The sequence below is a fragment of the Lepus europaeus genome, chromosome 17 (assembly GCF_033115175.1).
Source record: "Lepus europaeus isolate LE1 chromosome 17, mLepTim1.pri, whole genome shotgun sequence".
NCBI lineage: Eukaryota > Metazoa > Chordata > Mammalia > Lagomorpha > Leporidae > Lepus > Lepus europaeus.
In genome coordinates, this window is record NC_084843.1 from 79840480 (window position 1) to 79853128 (window position 12649).

General features: G+C 49.6%; 1 protein-coding gene across 7 annotated transcripts in view; it reads right to left on the bottom strand.

Moving 5' to 3' along the window:
- The window catches only part of MARCHF8 (membrane associated ring-CH-type finger 8), a 113612-nt gene that overhangs the window by 14457 nt on the left and 86506 nt on the right, over positions 1-12649 (bottom strand). For 6 of the 7 annotated variants that reach the window (XM_062214392.1, XM_062214385.1, XM_062214386.1 and 3 more), the window contains one exon: positions 8118-8168. The exons of the other annotated variant lie outside the window; for it this stretch is intronic. In XM_062214392.1, coding sequence (XP_062070376.1) covers positions 8118-8168 — 51 coding nt within the window. The remainder of the gene's footprint in view (positions 1-8117; positions 8169-12649) is intronic. 7 annotated transcript variants of the gene reach the window in all.

Consider the following 12649-nt stretch of genomic DNA (forward strand, 5'->3'; position numbering starts at 1 on the left):
CCCCTTCTCAGGGCTTCTCCAACAAAGCAGTCTCCATGCTGCAGTTGGGAGCCGGCAAACAGCACTTGACTACAACTAACTACGCTGCAAGCAACCATTGCTGAGCAGAGCTGGCTTCACAGTCCCAGGAAGTACAGGCACAGAAAGGTTCAAAGCCACTAGGAGCAACAGGGTGGAAGGGTTGTCTGTCGGTCATTGACCAATCACTACGGTTTCACTATGGTAACTTCCTTCAGATGGTCAGTTTTTCAAAAATAATCAAAATACACCTTCACTGCTGAGAATGCTCCTTTAAGAGAATCTTAGGGTGGTGGCAAAGCACCGGCTTTGGACTCCAAAGTCCTCTGTGTCCTGGGCCCCTCCCCCGTGCACACCACCGAGCAGGAGTTTAATGATTTAAGAATCAGGTTGGCAATCCACAGGGCTGTGGGACAAGATCTCGCCACTGTGTGGAGATGACCTGGATGACCCCCTACAGAGCAACCTGGGGTCCCACGGACATCTCCACCGCCCACTTGCCTACCACCCACTTGCCTACCACCCACTTGCCTGGGAGGAAGACAGCTCCTGCCCCGGAGACTCTGAGGTGCACAGAGCTGCACAGGGCAAACCCAGGGCCCAGGAGCATGTGCCTGAGGGGAACCTGGAGGTGGGGAAGGTGACCTTCACCTTCACCAAATGAGTTGGAAGGTAACCAGGGAGCAGTTTCAGAGACCTGCCTGAAACCCCTTCAGCCTGCCCACTCCCACCACAACCCTGGCCTCTCTAGTGTTTGTCCAGGGCCCTGTGGCCTTGCTGGGACCCAGGCTCCCCGCCCACCCAGCCCAACTGATGTTCACAAGCTCTGCTCCCTCTCTCCAGCATCCTGTTTCTCTGGCAGCATCGATCAAGGCACGTGAGACGATGCTTCTGGAACAGGACATTCACAAGGAAGCTGCTCTGTGTGGCAGGTATACACATGCAGGCATTCGAGGAGCACCTGTTGAATAACTACGCTCTGGTGAGAGCAGTGTCCCTACGCAGGGGTCCTCACACATATGAGATTACTGAGGGGCCCTCGAGCTGCCACCTCTGGAGCTTTACAACACTGGCACATTTACATACACAGCAACAGAGCTGCCTCAGCCTCTGGGAACTCCACCCTGCCTTAGTGAGAGGCTGTGGGGCAAACAACGGCAAGGGAAGCAGCAGGAAACTAGGAAACGCACCAGACTTGCTCCCCTGCCCCATCTCCAGGGGCCCTGCACCGAATTCTGAAAGTTACAGACCCAAATCCCACTGTCACCACTCAGCAAAAGAAAATACACAAATGCCCAGCTGCCCAGCTTTGCCAGAGGACAGCCACACAGCAAACCTTGCCCTCTGCACCACTCTGTCCCAACTGGGCGGGGGGGTGGGGTGGGGGGAGAGTGGGCTCGGTGCTCAGGATGAAACCTGAGCTGTCACCATCACCTCTGGCTCCTGAAAGGAAGAAGCAGACGCTGCTCTGGACAACCTCATGTGGTCTGTCCTCTTTGGGCAGACGCCGGTCAGCGAGTCTCCGTCCGCAGGCTGACCTGGGACGGCCAGCTGTACCTCGCTCCTGTCGCAGGGCTGCAACAGCCAGGACAAGATCTGGGAAGCCTAGAGGAGCCGATGCTCGGTCCCGCCAGCCAAGTGTGCAGCAATGACTCAGTGCTCAGTAGCATGCCCGTCTGACTGCCCCCCCGAGAACACTTCACTAGCCAGACGTGCACCATGCTCACCGCACCCGTACAAACCTGGGCAGAGTTCTGAATACTGACTGCAGGGGGGCAGCTTTCAGTGCCAGCTGGAACCTGAACCCGGTGCAGGGCGCCCCTACTCCTGGCTCCCAGGGCATTCGCCCTCAGACAACTGCTCCCTGTCATGAGCTGGCTCAAGAAACTGTGTCACCTGGACCAGGTCCAATTCCCACGGCTGAATGGGAACGCTTCCCCGGGGTACAATAACATCACGTCTGGGTGTTGCCCTCTGTGCCCTCAAGACGAACCAGAGACTCCAGAAAGACCAGCCTCTGCCATCAGCCTGCCCTAGGGCACTTCCTGGTGTCTGGGGAAGCTCCAGCCAGGAGCAGGCGAGCAGCCCCGCAGTAGACACCGCGTCCCTCACTGGTGCCGGGTTCCGTACCCAGCACTGTAGCTCCTGACTCCAGCTTCCTGCTACGTGGACGCTGGGGGGCAGTGGTGATGGCACAAGTACTTGGGTTCCTGTCACCCATGCCAAAGATCTGGATGTGGTTTTTTGACTCCAGCCCCAGCCAGGGGTCGTTGAGGCCCTTTGGGGACTGAATCATTGGATGGCAGTGCTTTCTCTCTGTCTCGCAAATAAAGAATAAATGAATGAATAAAGCTAGTTCCTGTTGACAGGGTGGGCTCCAATTCCAGTTTGTCTCTAGGTTTTAGGCCAAAGTCCTCACTAAACAATCAGAGGCAACACAGCCTCAAGGGCTACGGGTACCTGCAGACATCACTACAGTGACGGAGGCTGCTTTTCTCTGACAGCCTAAAGCCGGTGACAACCATTTCTCCACTGCCGCGCAGCTCCACCCTGGCTGGCTCCTTCCCACCTGGAACAGCCTGCTCTAAGCGCTCCCTCCTCCGCCTTCCCTCCCCTGAGCAGCCTTCTACCTGGGACCCCTCCTCACTCCCCATCTCAGCCCCTGCTGATCCCCTCCCAGGCATTCTCTCCATGCGAGACCCCATATGGAGAGCTGCTTGCTTCCTTCTGTTTTGTTTGGTTCAGCATTCAAAGCCCAACGTCTGGCACGCAGTCAGGTGCTGGACAGGAACTGAACCTGTGTCATCCTCGCAAATGTCTCCCTGTCTTGGGGTTACAGACGACGACTCGTCTCACCCACAGGCAGGGGCAGTGGTGCCAGGGCACAGTGCTGGCAGACAGGAGGTCACCTCACCTCTCCTGGGTCCACCCTGAGGCTCTGCTGGGTGCCTTGCTGCACCCCCCTCCCCAGCCCATACTCCATGGCTCCCCAGCACCTGCAGTGATGGTCCCTTGGTAGGAAGAACTCCCAGCAGAGCTGGGAAGTGGGCTTGCCCAGCCTTCACCCCTCCCTTCTCACCACCGCACAGCCTCCTAAGTGCACCCTAATTGACCTAGCTGTCTCATAAAAGCGGCAGCAGGACCAGGGTGTGACACAAGGAGCTTAAGTACTATACCAAAGAGTATATATAGTTTTAAGTGGGTACGTTCTAATTTCATGTTCTAAAACTGACCAAACACATGATTTCAGATACTATGCAATGATCACATTTTGTGTTGGTGCCTCAGAGAACAATTACACACACAGAGGCACAGGAAATGCATGGGGTGAGGGTGGGAGTGGTGGGCAGCCTGGGGACTGTGGCTCCAGGACGCCCTGCTGGCCTCTGATTAGGGACTCAGCCAAGCAACGCCACAATGGCTGCATTCCACGCCCACCATTCCCAAGCTCACATGGCCTCTCCAGGTACTTGGTCAACAAAACAGGGCTTCTCTCAGGACAACTCTGCTCCTTCCAAACACAAGAGGTTCTAAACAGTGCTGCAATACTAGCATGAACCAAGGGATGCTGCCCCCACGAGTGGGAGTGGTGTGACTCACATCCCAGGAGGTGCCGAGGGAGTGTATCTCTAAGGAAGCAAAGACCTTGGAAGAAAGCAGAGTGAGGAATGAGTCACCCATGCCAACGGGGATGGTTGGCCTCCGCCCGAGAGGCAATGGCTATGCACAGCGAGCAGGCCGGAAGGAGGCTGATGGTGATGACCAAGAGACACTGCACTGGACAGGCTCCATGCTGCCAGGGTCTGGAATTGGGCTTCATTCTAAATGCAACGATAAGCACTCAAGTCTCGAATGGAGAAGCACTGGGACTCCACATAGTGGTTGCCGGGGACAGTGATGTGGGTTGGGGGGCGGGGGACAGAGCATAGGCAGATGATTAGGAAGCCACGGTGGGGGCTGAGGAGGTGGGGACTGTGCAGATGAAGACAAGGGATGGGTGTGAAGGGGATGGGCACACCTCACAAAGGCTCGCTCCTACCAAGAACCCCCAGGGCCACCTTCCGTCCCTGGCTCTGAAGGATGGGGGTAAGCCAGGCATAGCTCTGCGCTCATCAACACGTGCAGTGAAGCATGCCACGCTGAGAACAAGACAGGAGGAGGTGGCTGAGGAGCCCTTTGGTGGTTAGAGCCTGTTGCCAGCCTGCACCTGTCACTGAGGCTCAACAGGGCCGCCCGCTACCATTACTACAAAGTGTGTGCTGCATGCAGACTTCGCCACAGGACTTGCTCACATGTCCCAACGTGGCACCAAAGCACAGGCAGACAGAAGCCTACACATGTTCCAGTGCCCTGCAGCAGAGCGCAGGGCTGCAGTTCCCGATGAGGAGGGAGGGGCCGGCAGGAAAGGGGGTGGCAAGGAGATTCACTTACATTGTACAACTGTGTTGAAATACTGTACTATACCCCATAAATGTACAGGTGTTACATGCTAATAAAATTTTTTTAAGTTTTTTTTTTTTTTTTAAGGACCAGTGCTGTGATGTAGCAGGTAAAGCTACCACCTGCAACACCAGCATCCCAGGAGGTACTGTTTGGTATCCTGGATGTTCTACTTCTGATCTAGCTCCCTGCTAATGAGCTGGGAAAAGCAACAGGTGATGGCCCAAGGATCTGGACCCTGGCCACCTATGTGGGAGACCTAGATGAGGATCCTGGCTCCTGGATCTTCACCCTGGCCTGGCCCAGCCCAGCACAGGCCATTGAGGCTATCTGAGAAGTGAACCATCAGATAGAAGATCTCTCTCTCTCCCTCTGTCTCTCCCTTTCAAATAAATAAATATATTTTATAGAGATAAGATTTAAAAAAAAATATCTTTTAAAAGCAAAGCCTATGAGGAGAGTTGCAGAGACAGAGAGGGGGCTGTGATAGGTTAAACTGTTGCTTCCCAAAATATGTGTTGAAGCCCTAGCCCCCAGAACAACAGAACAATCTTATTTGGAAATACAGTCATTGCAATGGAATCAGTTCAGATAAGGTCATACCTGAAGCGGCCTTGAAACAAGAAAGAAACCTAGGCCCAGCCAGGCACCAGGGAAGGCGACAGGAAACCTGCCTCATGTGGATGGGGGCAGAGCCTGCACTGCCGCTGCCACAGCTGGCTGTGCTGGGTGCTGACAGAAGCAAGAAAGGGTCTTCCTCTGGACGCTCTAGAGGAAGCATGGCCTGGCTGACCCCTGATTTCACACTTCTGGCCTCCAGAACCATGAGAAAATAAATCTCTGTTGTTCTTAAAGAATATATAGAAATGCTCCAGTATGCTTCATTCATTAACTCTCTAAGGGGACTGACTCTGTCCTTTAAAAAAAAGCATTAATTATAATGTGTATAATTTGTATTTATTCGAGAGTCAAAGGGACAATCAGGAGCTGAGGACCACATCATCCCTGGCCTGCAATGCCCAGCTTTGTGTTCCTGAGTTTTCCTTTTATGCAAAATTAAGTGGACGCATAGGATTAGATCACAGATATATCATAGAGGATTTACTAGATTAAAAGATATAGAGCTCTTAATGAAAACACCTGTGTAGTTAGCGCATTAAAATGGTATATATTATACTATTCATTTTGGCATATGGAGGAGGCCTGAGACAGCAGGGCAGGTTTTGTCCCATTGTTTAAATCTTCCTGTCAGGATGTATGCCACACTGGCCGCGTGACAAAGACGTGGGGAGAAGGTTCACACTGGCCGAGAAGTCTACCAGAGACCAAGTCTGGACGCTGTGTGGGAGTGAACTGTGGTCACGCCCAAGCAGCTGGCCTGCTCCTGGTTGGCCACTGAGGGACCACGTGCAGGTATGGCAGCCGCTGCTGGATGGCGGATGGATTTGCCTCTCGGTCCCTCCCTTTCCTAGCCTGCCTTCCAGCCAGGGGTGGCCTATGAGCCACTTCCAGCAAGGGGGTGTAAGCAGAATTCAGGCAGCTGGTTGGAGCATCAAGGAAAGCCTCTGCCTTCCTGCTAACAAACTCCTCCATCTTGGAACATTCCCCTGATTCCTACTAAGGTCGCAGCCCAGGTGCCAGGGGGCCCAGCTCCCATTGAGACTCGTGCCAAGCAGGAGGATGGCAACATAATAAGGTGGCAAAGAGAGGAGAGAGCAAGCAACTTAGTCCCCTCCACCCCTCCACAACCTTGTTAGAACCCTATAATCCACAGGTCTTTACCTTACCACAGCCAGTGTTTGTTACTTGCTCTCAATTGCCTTCCTAATTGAGTAGATGCTCAAAAGAAATGCAGTTTCTCCATAAGTCACACTCATCACACACTCAAAATGGCCTCACTAGAAAAACATTATCTGCTACACATCTTGTAGGGACCCAGAGCAGGTGAAATCTGTGAGGAACCAAAGGGGCCAAAAACATGCAGTACAGAGAAGGCAGCCTCTTACTGAAAGGTGCTGGGGAAGTAGGGCGTCCCTGTGCACAAGACTGAAACTTCATCCCCTACTTCTCATCCTACCCAGACATCAACCCAATTGAAGACCTGAAGCTATGAAGCTATTAGAAAATTTAGGGGAATCACTTCAGGATATTGGCATAGGCAGTGATTTTTCAGGTAAGACCCCAAGCACAGACAAGGAAAGTAAAAAAAAAAAAAACAGACAAATGAGACTACAGCAAACTAAGAAGCTTCTGCACCAAAAGAAACAACCAGCAGAATAAAAAGACAACCCAAAGGAAAGGAGAAACCTCTGGCCAACTATTCATCTGCCTAAGGATTAATATTCAGAGTACAGAAGGAACTCAACACACAATAACCAAAAAATTCAGTTTAAAATGGACAAATGATACGAACAGACACTTCTCAAAAGAAGAAATCCAAATGGCCAAGTTGTTGATGAAAACAGGCCCAACACCACGAGCCACCAGAGAAATGCTAACCAGAACTACAGTAAGGTATTATCTTACTCCAACCAGAAAAGCTATTATTGAAAAAACAAAAAATAAATGCTAGCAAGGATGTGGAGAGAAGGGAGCCCTACCACACTGTAGGGAGTAATGCAAATGAGGGCATCCATTATCAAGAACAGCATGCAGGTTCCTCACACAACCACCAGCAGAACTACTACATGACCCAGTTGTCCGCTGCTGGGTATCTGTCCAAAGGAAATGAATCAGCATATGAAAGAGACCATGCTGCCATGTTTATCACTGCACTGTGCTCGCAGCTGAGATAAGGAATCGTCCAACAGATGAACAGATGAAGACAAAGACGCTGCAGCATATATACACAGCGGAATATTACTCAGCCTTCCAAACAACCCTACCACTTGCAGTTTTTTTAAATGGATGGAATGGGAGGATACCACGCTAAGGGAAGTGAGACTCAGACAGGTATTTGCTATGTGTTCCCTCCTGTGTGGAGGATGGTAAAAATTGACCTGAAGGCAGAATAGTGATGCCTGGAGGTTGGGGATCAGTTAGGAGATACAGGGAGGTTGGATACTAGGAACCAACACAACAGAAGAAGTAAGCTCTAGTGTGCCACACTACAGGGGGGTGACTACAGCTCATAATCATCTGTCATACAGCTTATGAACTAATAGGAGAGACCCTGGAAACATAAATAAGCTTATAAATATAAACTAATAAGCTTATAAATATATCTTAATAAGCTAATAAGCTATAAGCTCCAAATATAAACAAGGAGAAGGAAACATCAATTACCCTGACTTGACAGGTACACACTGTAAAAATTTATTAAAATATCATGCCAATTTCCATAAGTATGTACGACTATTACACACTTAATAAAACATTTCTTTAAATGTTTAAGAACATGGAAATGCTAACTTTGATTATCACCTACTTAACACATATAGTTGTCAAAGGATCACACTATACCCCACAAATACATACAGTTAAAAAACAAAAAAAAAAAAACAAAAAAGAAAACTCTTCCAAGGGAAGAAACAAAAGACTTCCTTCCCAGCGGGGGAAAAACTCTGGATCCTTAAGGGAAAATGGTATAAACACAGCAAGCTGTGTAAGAACAGAAAAACCCCAAGGCACTAAGATACAGCATTTCCGTGGTTCTCTACCTTAGAAATGTTGCTTGAGTGACTCATGGAATGTCCCAAAGTCTTCTCATGCTGCAAGCAAAACAAACAGGTGTGAAGTTTGAAGCTCTGAATAAAATGGGCAAAAAACAAGTAACAGATCATAAGAATCCTACTGACAAGTTAATTCCCACAACCAGAACTTGCTAAAGCACGTTATTATGTACTGGATATATGTAACCAGGTGGTCCACACCAGACAATTGGGCAAAAGTGAATTAAAACAAAAGTTTCTGCCTAAAAGAACTTTGTTAGCAAGTCTCCAGGTAAAGAACAGGAGTCTGGAGTTAACTAGAGGTGAGATGGCGTTAAGCGTCTTAAGATACACTCAAGTGGAGGTCTCAAGCAGAAGCTGCCTGCCCACTGGCATGTGACACACAGAGTCCATAGGGTGGGCAAGGCAGGTGCGGGTTAGCCGGCCCCACGTAGCCCGCATCTTCTCCCTCACAGCACCTCCTCCTGGAGCAGAGGAATAGGGAGTCACGCCTGGTTCCTCCCTCTCACACCCCTCCACACTCAGTTACAAAGTCTTAGATCCAACTCCACCCCCAACCCGGACCCCTCCCCCCTTAGAGTTCCTCAATCTCAAATCTCATTTCCGTTTCTACTGACTTCTCACCACAGCTCTGAGGAACGCCTGCCTGGTTTCAGCTCCTACACTGACTTCCCTGGGACATCTCTGTTATAGGCTGAACTACGTACGTCCCCACTCTCTCCAGGCTCACGTGAAGTGCTGACTGCCACTATCTCAGACATGGCTGGATTTGAACCGAGAGCCTTCAGAGAGGTAATTAAGCCTCAGTGAGGTCATGAGGGAGGACATTAACCAGGTGTCACTGGTGTCTTTGTAAGAAGAGATTGGTACACAGAAGACACAGGGCGAAGCCGGCATCTACAAGCTGTGGAGGAGGGCCTCGGAGCAAACCAGCAAAAAGATTTCTGCTGTATAAGCCGTCCGGGGCAAACCCGTACAATAATCTTCCACACTAAGACCTCAGAAAGTGAATATTCCAAGGATAAATCTGGCTCTTCAAAACAAGAAAGTAATGCCTTCTGAATCCACTAATTCTTGCTCTAAACCCAACCAAGTAAAAAACTATTACCAAAAAGAAGACTGTATTAGTATCATTTTATTTTATTTATCTGAAAGGCCAAGAAACAGAGACTGACACAGATCTCTCATCAGCTGGCTCACTGTCTAAATGCTCACAACAGCCAGGGCTGGGCCAGGCTGAAGCCAGGAGCCTAGAACTCAATCTGGGTGTTCCATGGGGGTGGGAGGGAGCCAACAACTTGAGACATCACCTGGAGCCTCCCGGAGGACTGGATGAGCAGGAAGCTAGAGTCAGAAGCCGACCAGGACACGAGCCTAGGTGCTCCAGGATGGGAGTGACAAATGCCGGCCTCTTATCTGTACCTTTAAGCTGATCTGTTCTCACTTCGGTTCACATGCCACTCACATACTAGCCGTGGAGGAAGGCTGAGCTGTAGCTGGTGGGGAAACTCCTCTGGTTGATTAGAAGTACAGGACAGAGAGTGGATTGCTTCTGAACCCCTCTGTTGAAGTGCCGACTCCATTCGCTCAAGCTTCTCCTCAAAGGGAGCGAGCCACTGGAGGGTCTGATCGTACCCCTTCCCCACCACCAGCCTGCAGGCCGCCTTCATTCTGTACACTTGGCTGCTCCTGAACACGCAGCACTCCCAAATGCCAATGAGGAAGCATTTCCAGAGCTCTCAGCAGCCTGCCAGCCAGTGCTTCTACCCCTGCAGTGATGTCCTCTTGCCTTTACAGCAATGTGTTTGTACAATTCTTTGATTATTTTACTATATTCTTTATTTTATTGACCTGAATGGAAACTTAAATACGGGTCTCTTACATGTTTAGCCTCAATGAAGTGTTTGGGAAAGGACAAAGTGTTGGGAGTCCATCATCAAAGACTGCTTCCCAAAGTCCAGGTCTGATTCGGAACTTCTTTCAGCCATGCTGTCCGTACACTCACTCGCTGGTGAAACAGTTCAACCCATGGGTAGTATAACCATCGGAGTTTCATTCATGATTCACAGATGTTTTATGGACAACCAGAGGCAATGCTGTAATGATGAGCTTAACGGATCATCTTCTGGTGACTTACTACTAGATTTTAGTTTAGTCTACTACATAGAACAATGAGACCATAAGCCTTTGGTAATAAGCACTGTCACATCACCTGCCACCTCAGGAGGAATGGCCAGCTGGGTACCACATGGAAACCTACAGAGAAGCAACACATGGGATCCCAGGACATCCACTGTCCCACCAAGGCCAGTTGCTGGGCTGGGGAGAGGCCTGGTTGGGAAGCTTTATGACGATAAAACAGGACTAACCACTAACAGTTGCTCTTCCCCTTGTGGACTTTTAAGAAATAAATTTAACAATGCAAACTTTTACTCCATTTTCCCTAGTTACTACAATCAATAGTTTATAATAGGGGAAACTTTTTTTATCTTTTTCTTTTTGGTAAAGATTTATTTATTTGAAAGAGTTGAGAGAGAGAAAGACAGACACACACACACACACACACAGATCTTCCATCTGTTGGTTGGAAGATGGCTGCAATGGCCTGAGCTGAGCCAGGCCAAAGCCAAGAGCTTTATCTGGGTCTTACACTTGGGTGGAATGAGCCGAAGTTACTTGGGCCGTATTCCACTGCTTTTTCATTAGCCATTAGCAGGGAGCTGGATGGGAAGTGCAGTAGCCGGGACTCTAACTGGTGCACATGTGGGATGCCAGAATCACAGGTGGCGGCTTTTACTCACGACACCACAACGCCAGCCCAAGAAATTTTTATAATGACCAGTTTCAGACTGAAACTGCCAACATTCAGAGCTGCTCCTACACTACATGGTAGTATCTTAACAGTTCGGTTTCAACAGGTCACCTCCATGACACCAAAACACTGTTAGTTTGTGTCTGTTTATTTGGACATTTCAGAAAAATCTAAGAATTTCAAGACCACCACAGAACTATTTTTTTTTTTGACAGGCAGAGTGGACAGTGAGAGAGAGAGACAGAGAGAAAGGTCTTCCTTTTCCGTTGGTTCACCCCCCAAAGGCCGCTGCAGACAGCGCACCACACTGATCCGAAGCCAGGAGCCTCTCCTGGTCTCCCATGTGGGTGCAGGGCCCAAGCACTTGGGCCATCCTCCACTGCACTCCCGAGCCATAGCAGAGAGCTGGACTGGAAGAGGAGCAACCAGGACAGAATCTGGCGCCCCGACCGGGACTAGAACCTGGTGTGCCAGCGCCGCAGGTGGAGGATTAGCCTGTTGAGCTACGGCAGCACCGGCCAGAACTATTTTTCAAAAAGTAAATCCAAGGATTCATTCAAATCAATCAACTCAGTCACTCCACATTTTTTTTTTAAGATTTTATTTATTAATTTGAGAGGTAGAGTTACAGTCAGGGAGAGGGAGAGATGGAGAGAAAGGTCTTCCATTCACTGGTTCACTCCCAAAATAGTGTAATGGCTAGAGTGGGCTGATCCAAAGCCAAGGTCCAGGAGTTTCTTCTGGGTCTCCCCTGTGGGCACAGGGGCCCAAGCACTTGGGCCATCCTCTGCTACTTTCTCAGGAGCATTAGCAGGACGCTGGATTGTAAGTGGAACAGCCAGGAATCAAACTGGCACCCAAAGGGGATGCTGGCGCCGCAGGTGGTGGCTTTACCCACTAGGCTACAGTGCTGACCCCTATAGCTCAAATTTTAAAAAGTAAATCATAGGGCTGGCACTGTGCCATAGTGGGTAAAGCCACTGCCTTCAGTGTCAAGCATCCCCTGTGGGCGCCAGTTCAAGTCCCAGCTGCTCCACTTCTGATCCAGCCTCTCTGCTATGGCCTGGAAAAACAGTAGAGGATGGCCCAAGTCCTTGGGCCCCTCACCCATGTGGGAGACCAGGAAGAAGCTCCTGGCTTCTGGCTTTGAATAGACCCAGCTCCGGCTGTTGTGGCCATTTGGGGAGTGAACCAGTGGATGGAAGATTCTCTCTCTCTCTGCTTCTGCTTCTCTGTAACTCTCCCTTTAAGAATTAAAAAAAAAAAATCGTGACTACTGTAAAAGTGTATTACTGATTAAAAGATGGCAGTGAGCTCACAGCTGAGTTAATACTAATAAATCAATGAGGAAATAGATTGGGGAAGATTAAGTCAGCAAGAGGGTGTGAGAAAGCAGCTTTCTTACCAAGTCCTAAAGATAGAGAAGCCCTGTTGAAGAACAAAGGACATTTCACAATTGATCTAAGCAGTGCTGACAATGTTTGGAAAGCCCCAGGCAGTTCCAATAGAATGCATCATGGGAGCAGAACCAAGACTTGGAACCCACACCTGCCAAACAAACCCTGGAAGTAGAGGCCAAGCACGGTAAGAAGACAATGATGCCTAAGCAATTTTCAGGATTCTCTTAAGGAACTGAACAACAGAACTTCATGTAGGTGTTTTCCTGAAACTCTGACCAGGAATCGTCCTTAAACACAGAACCAACAGC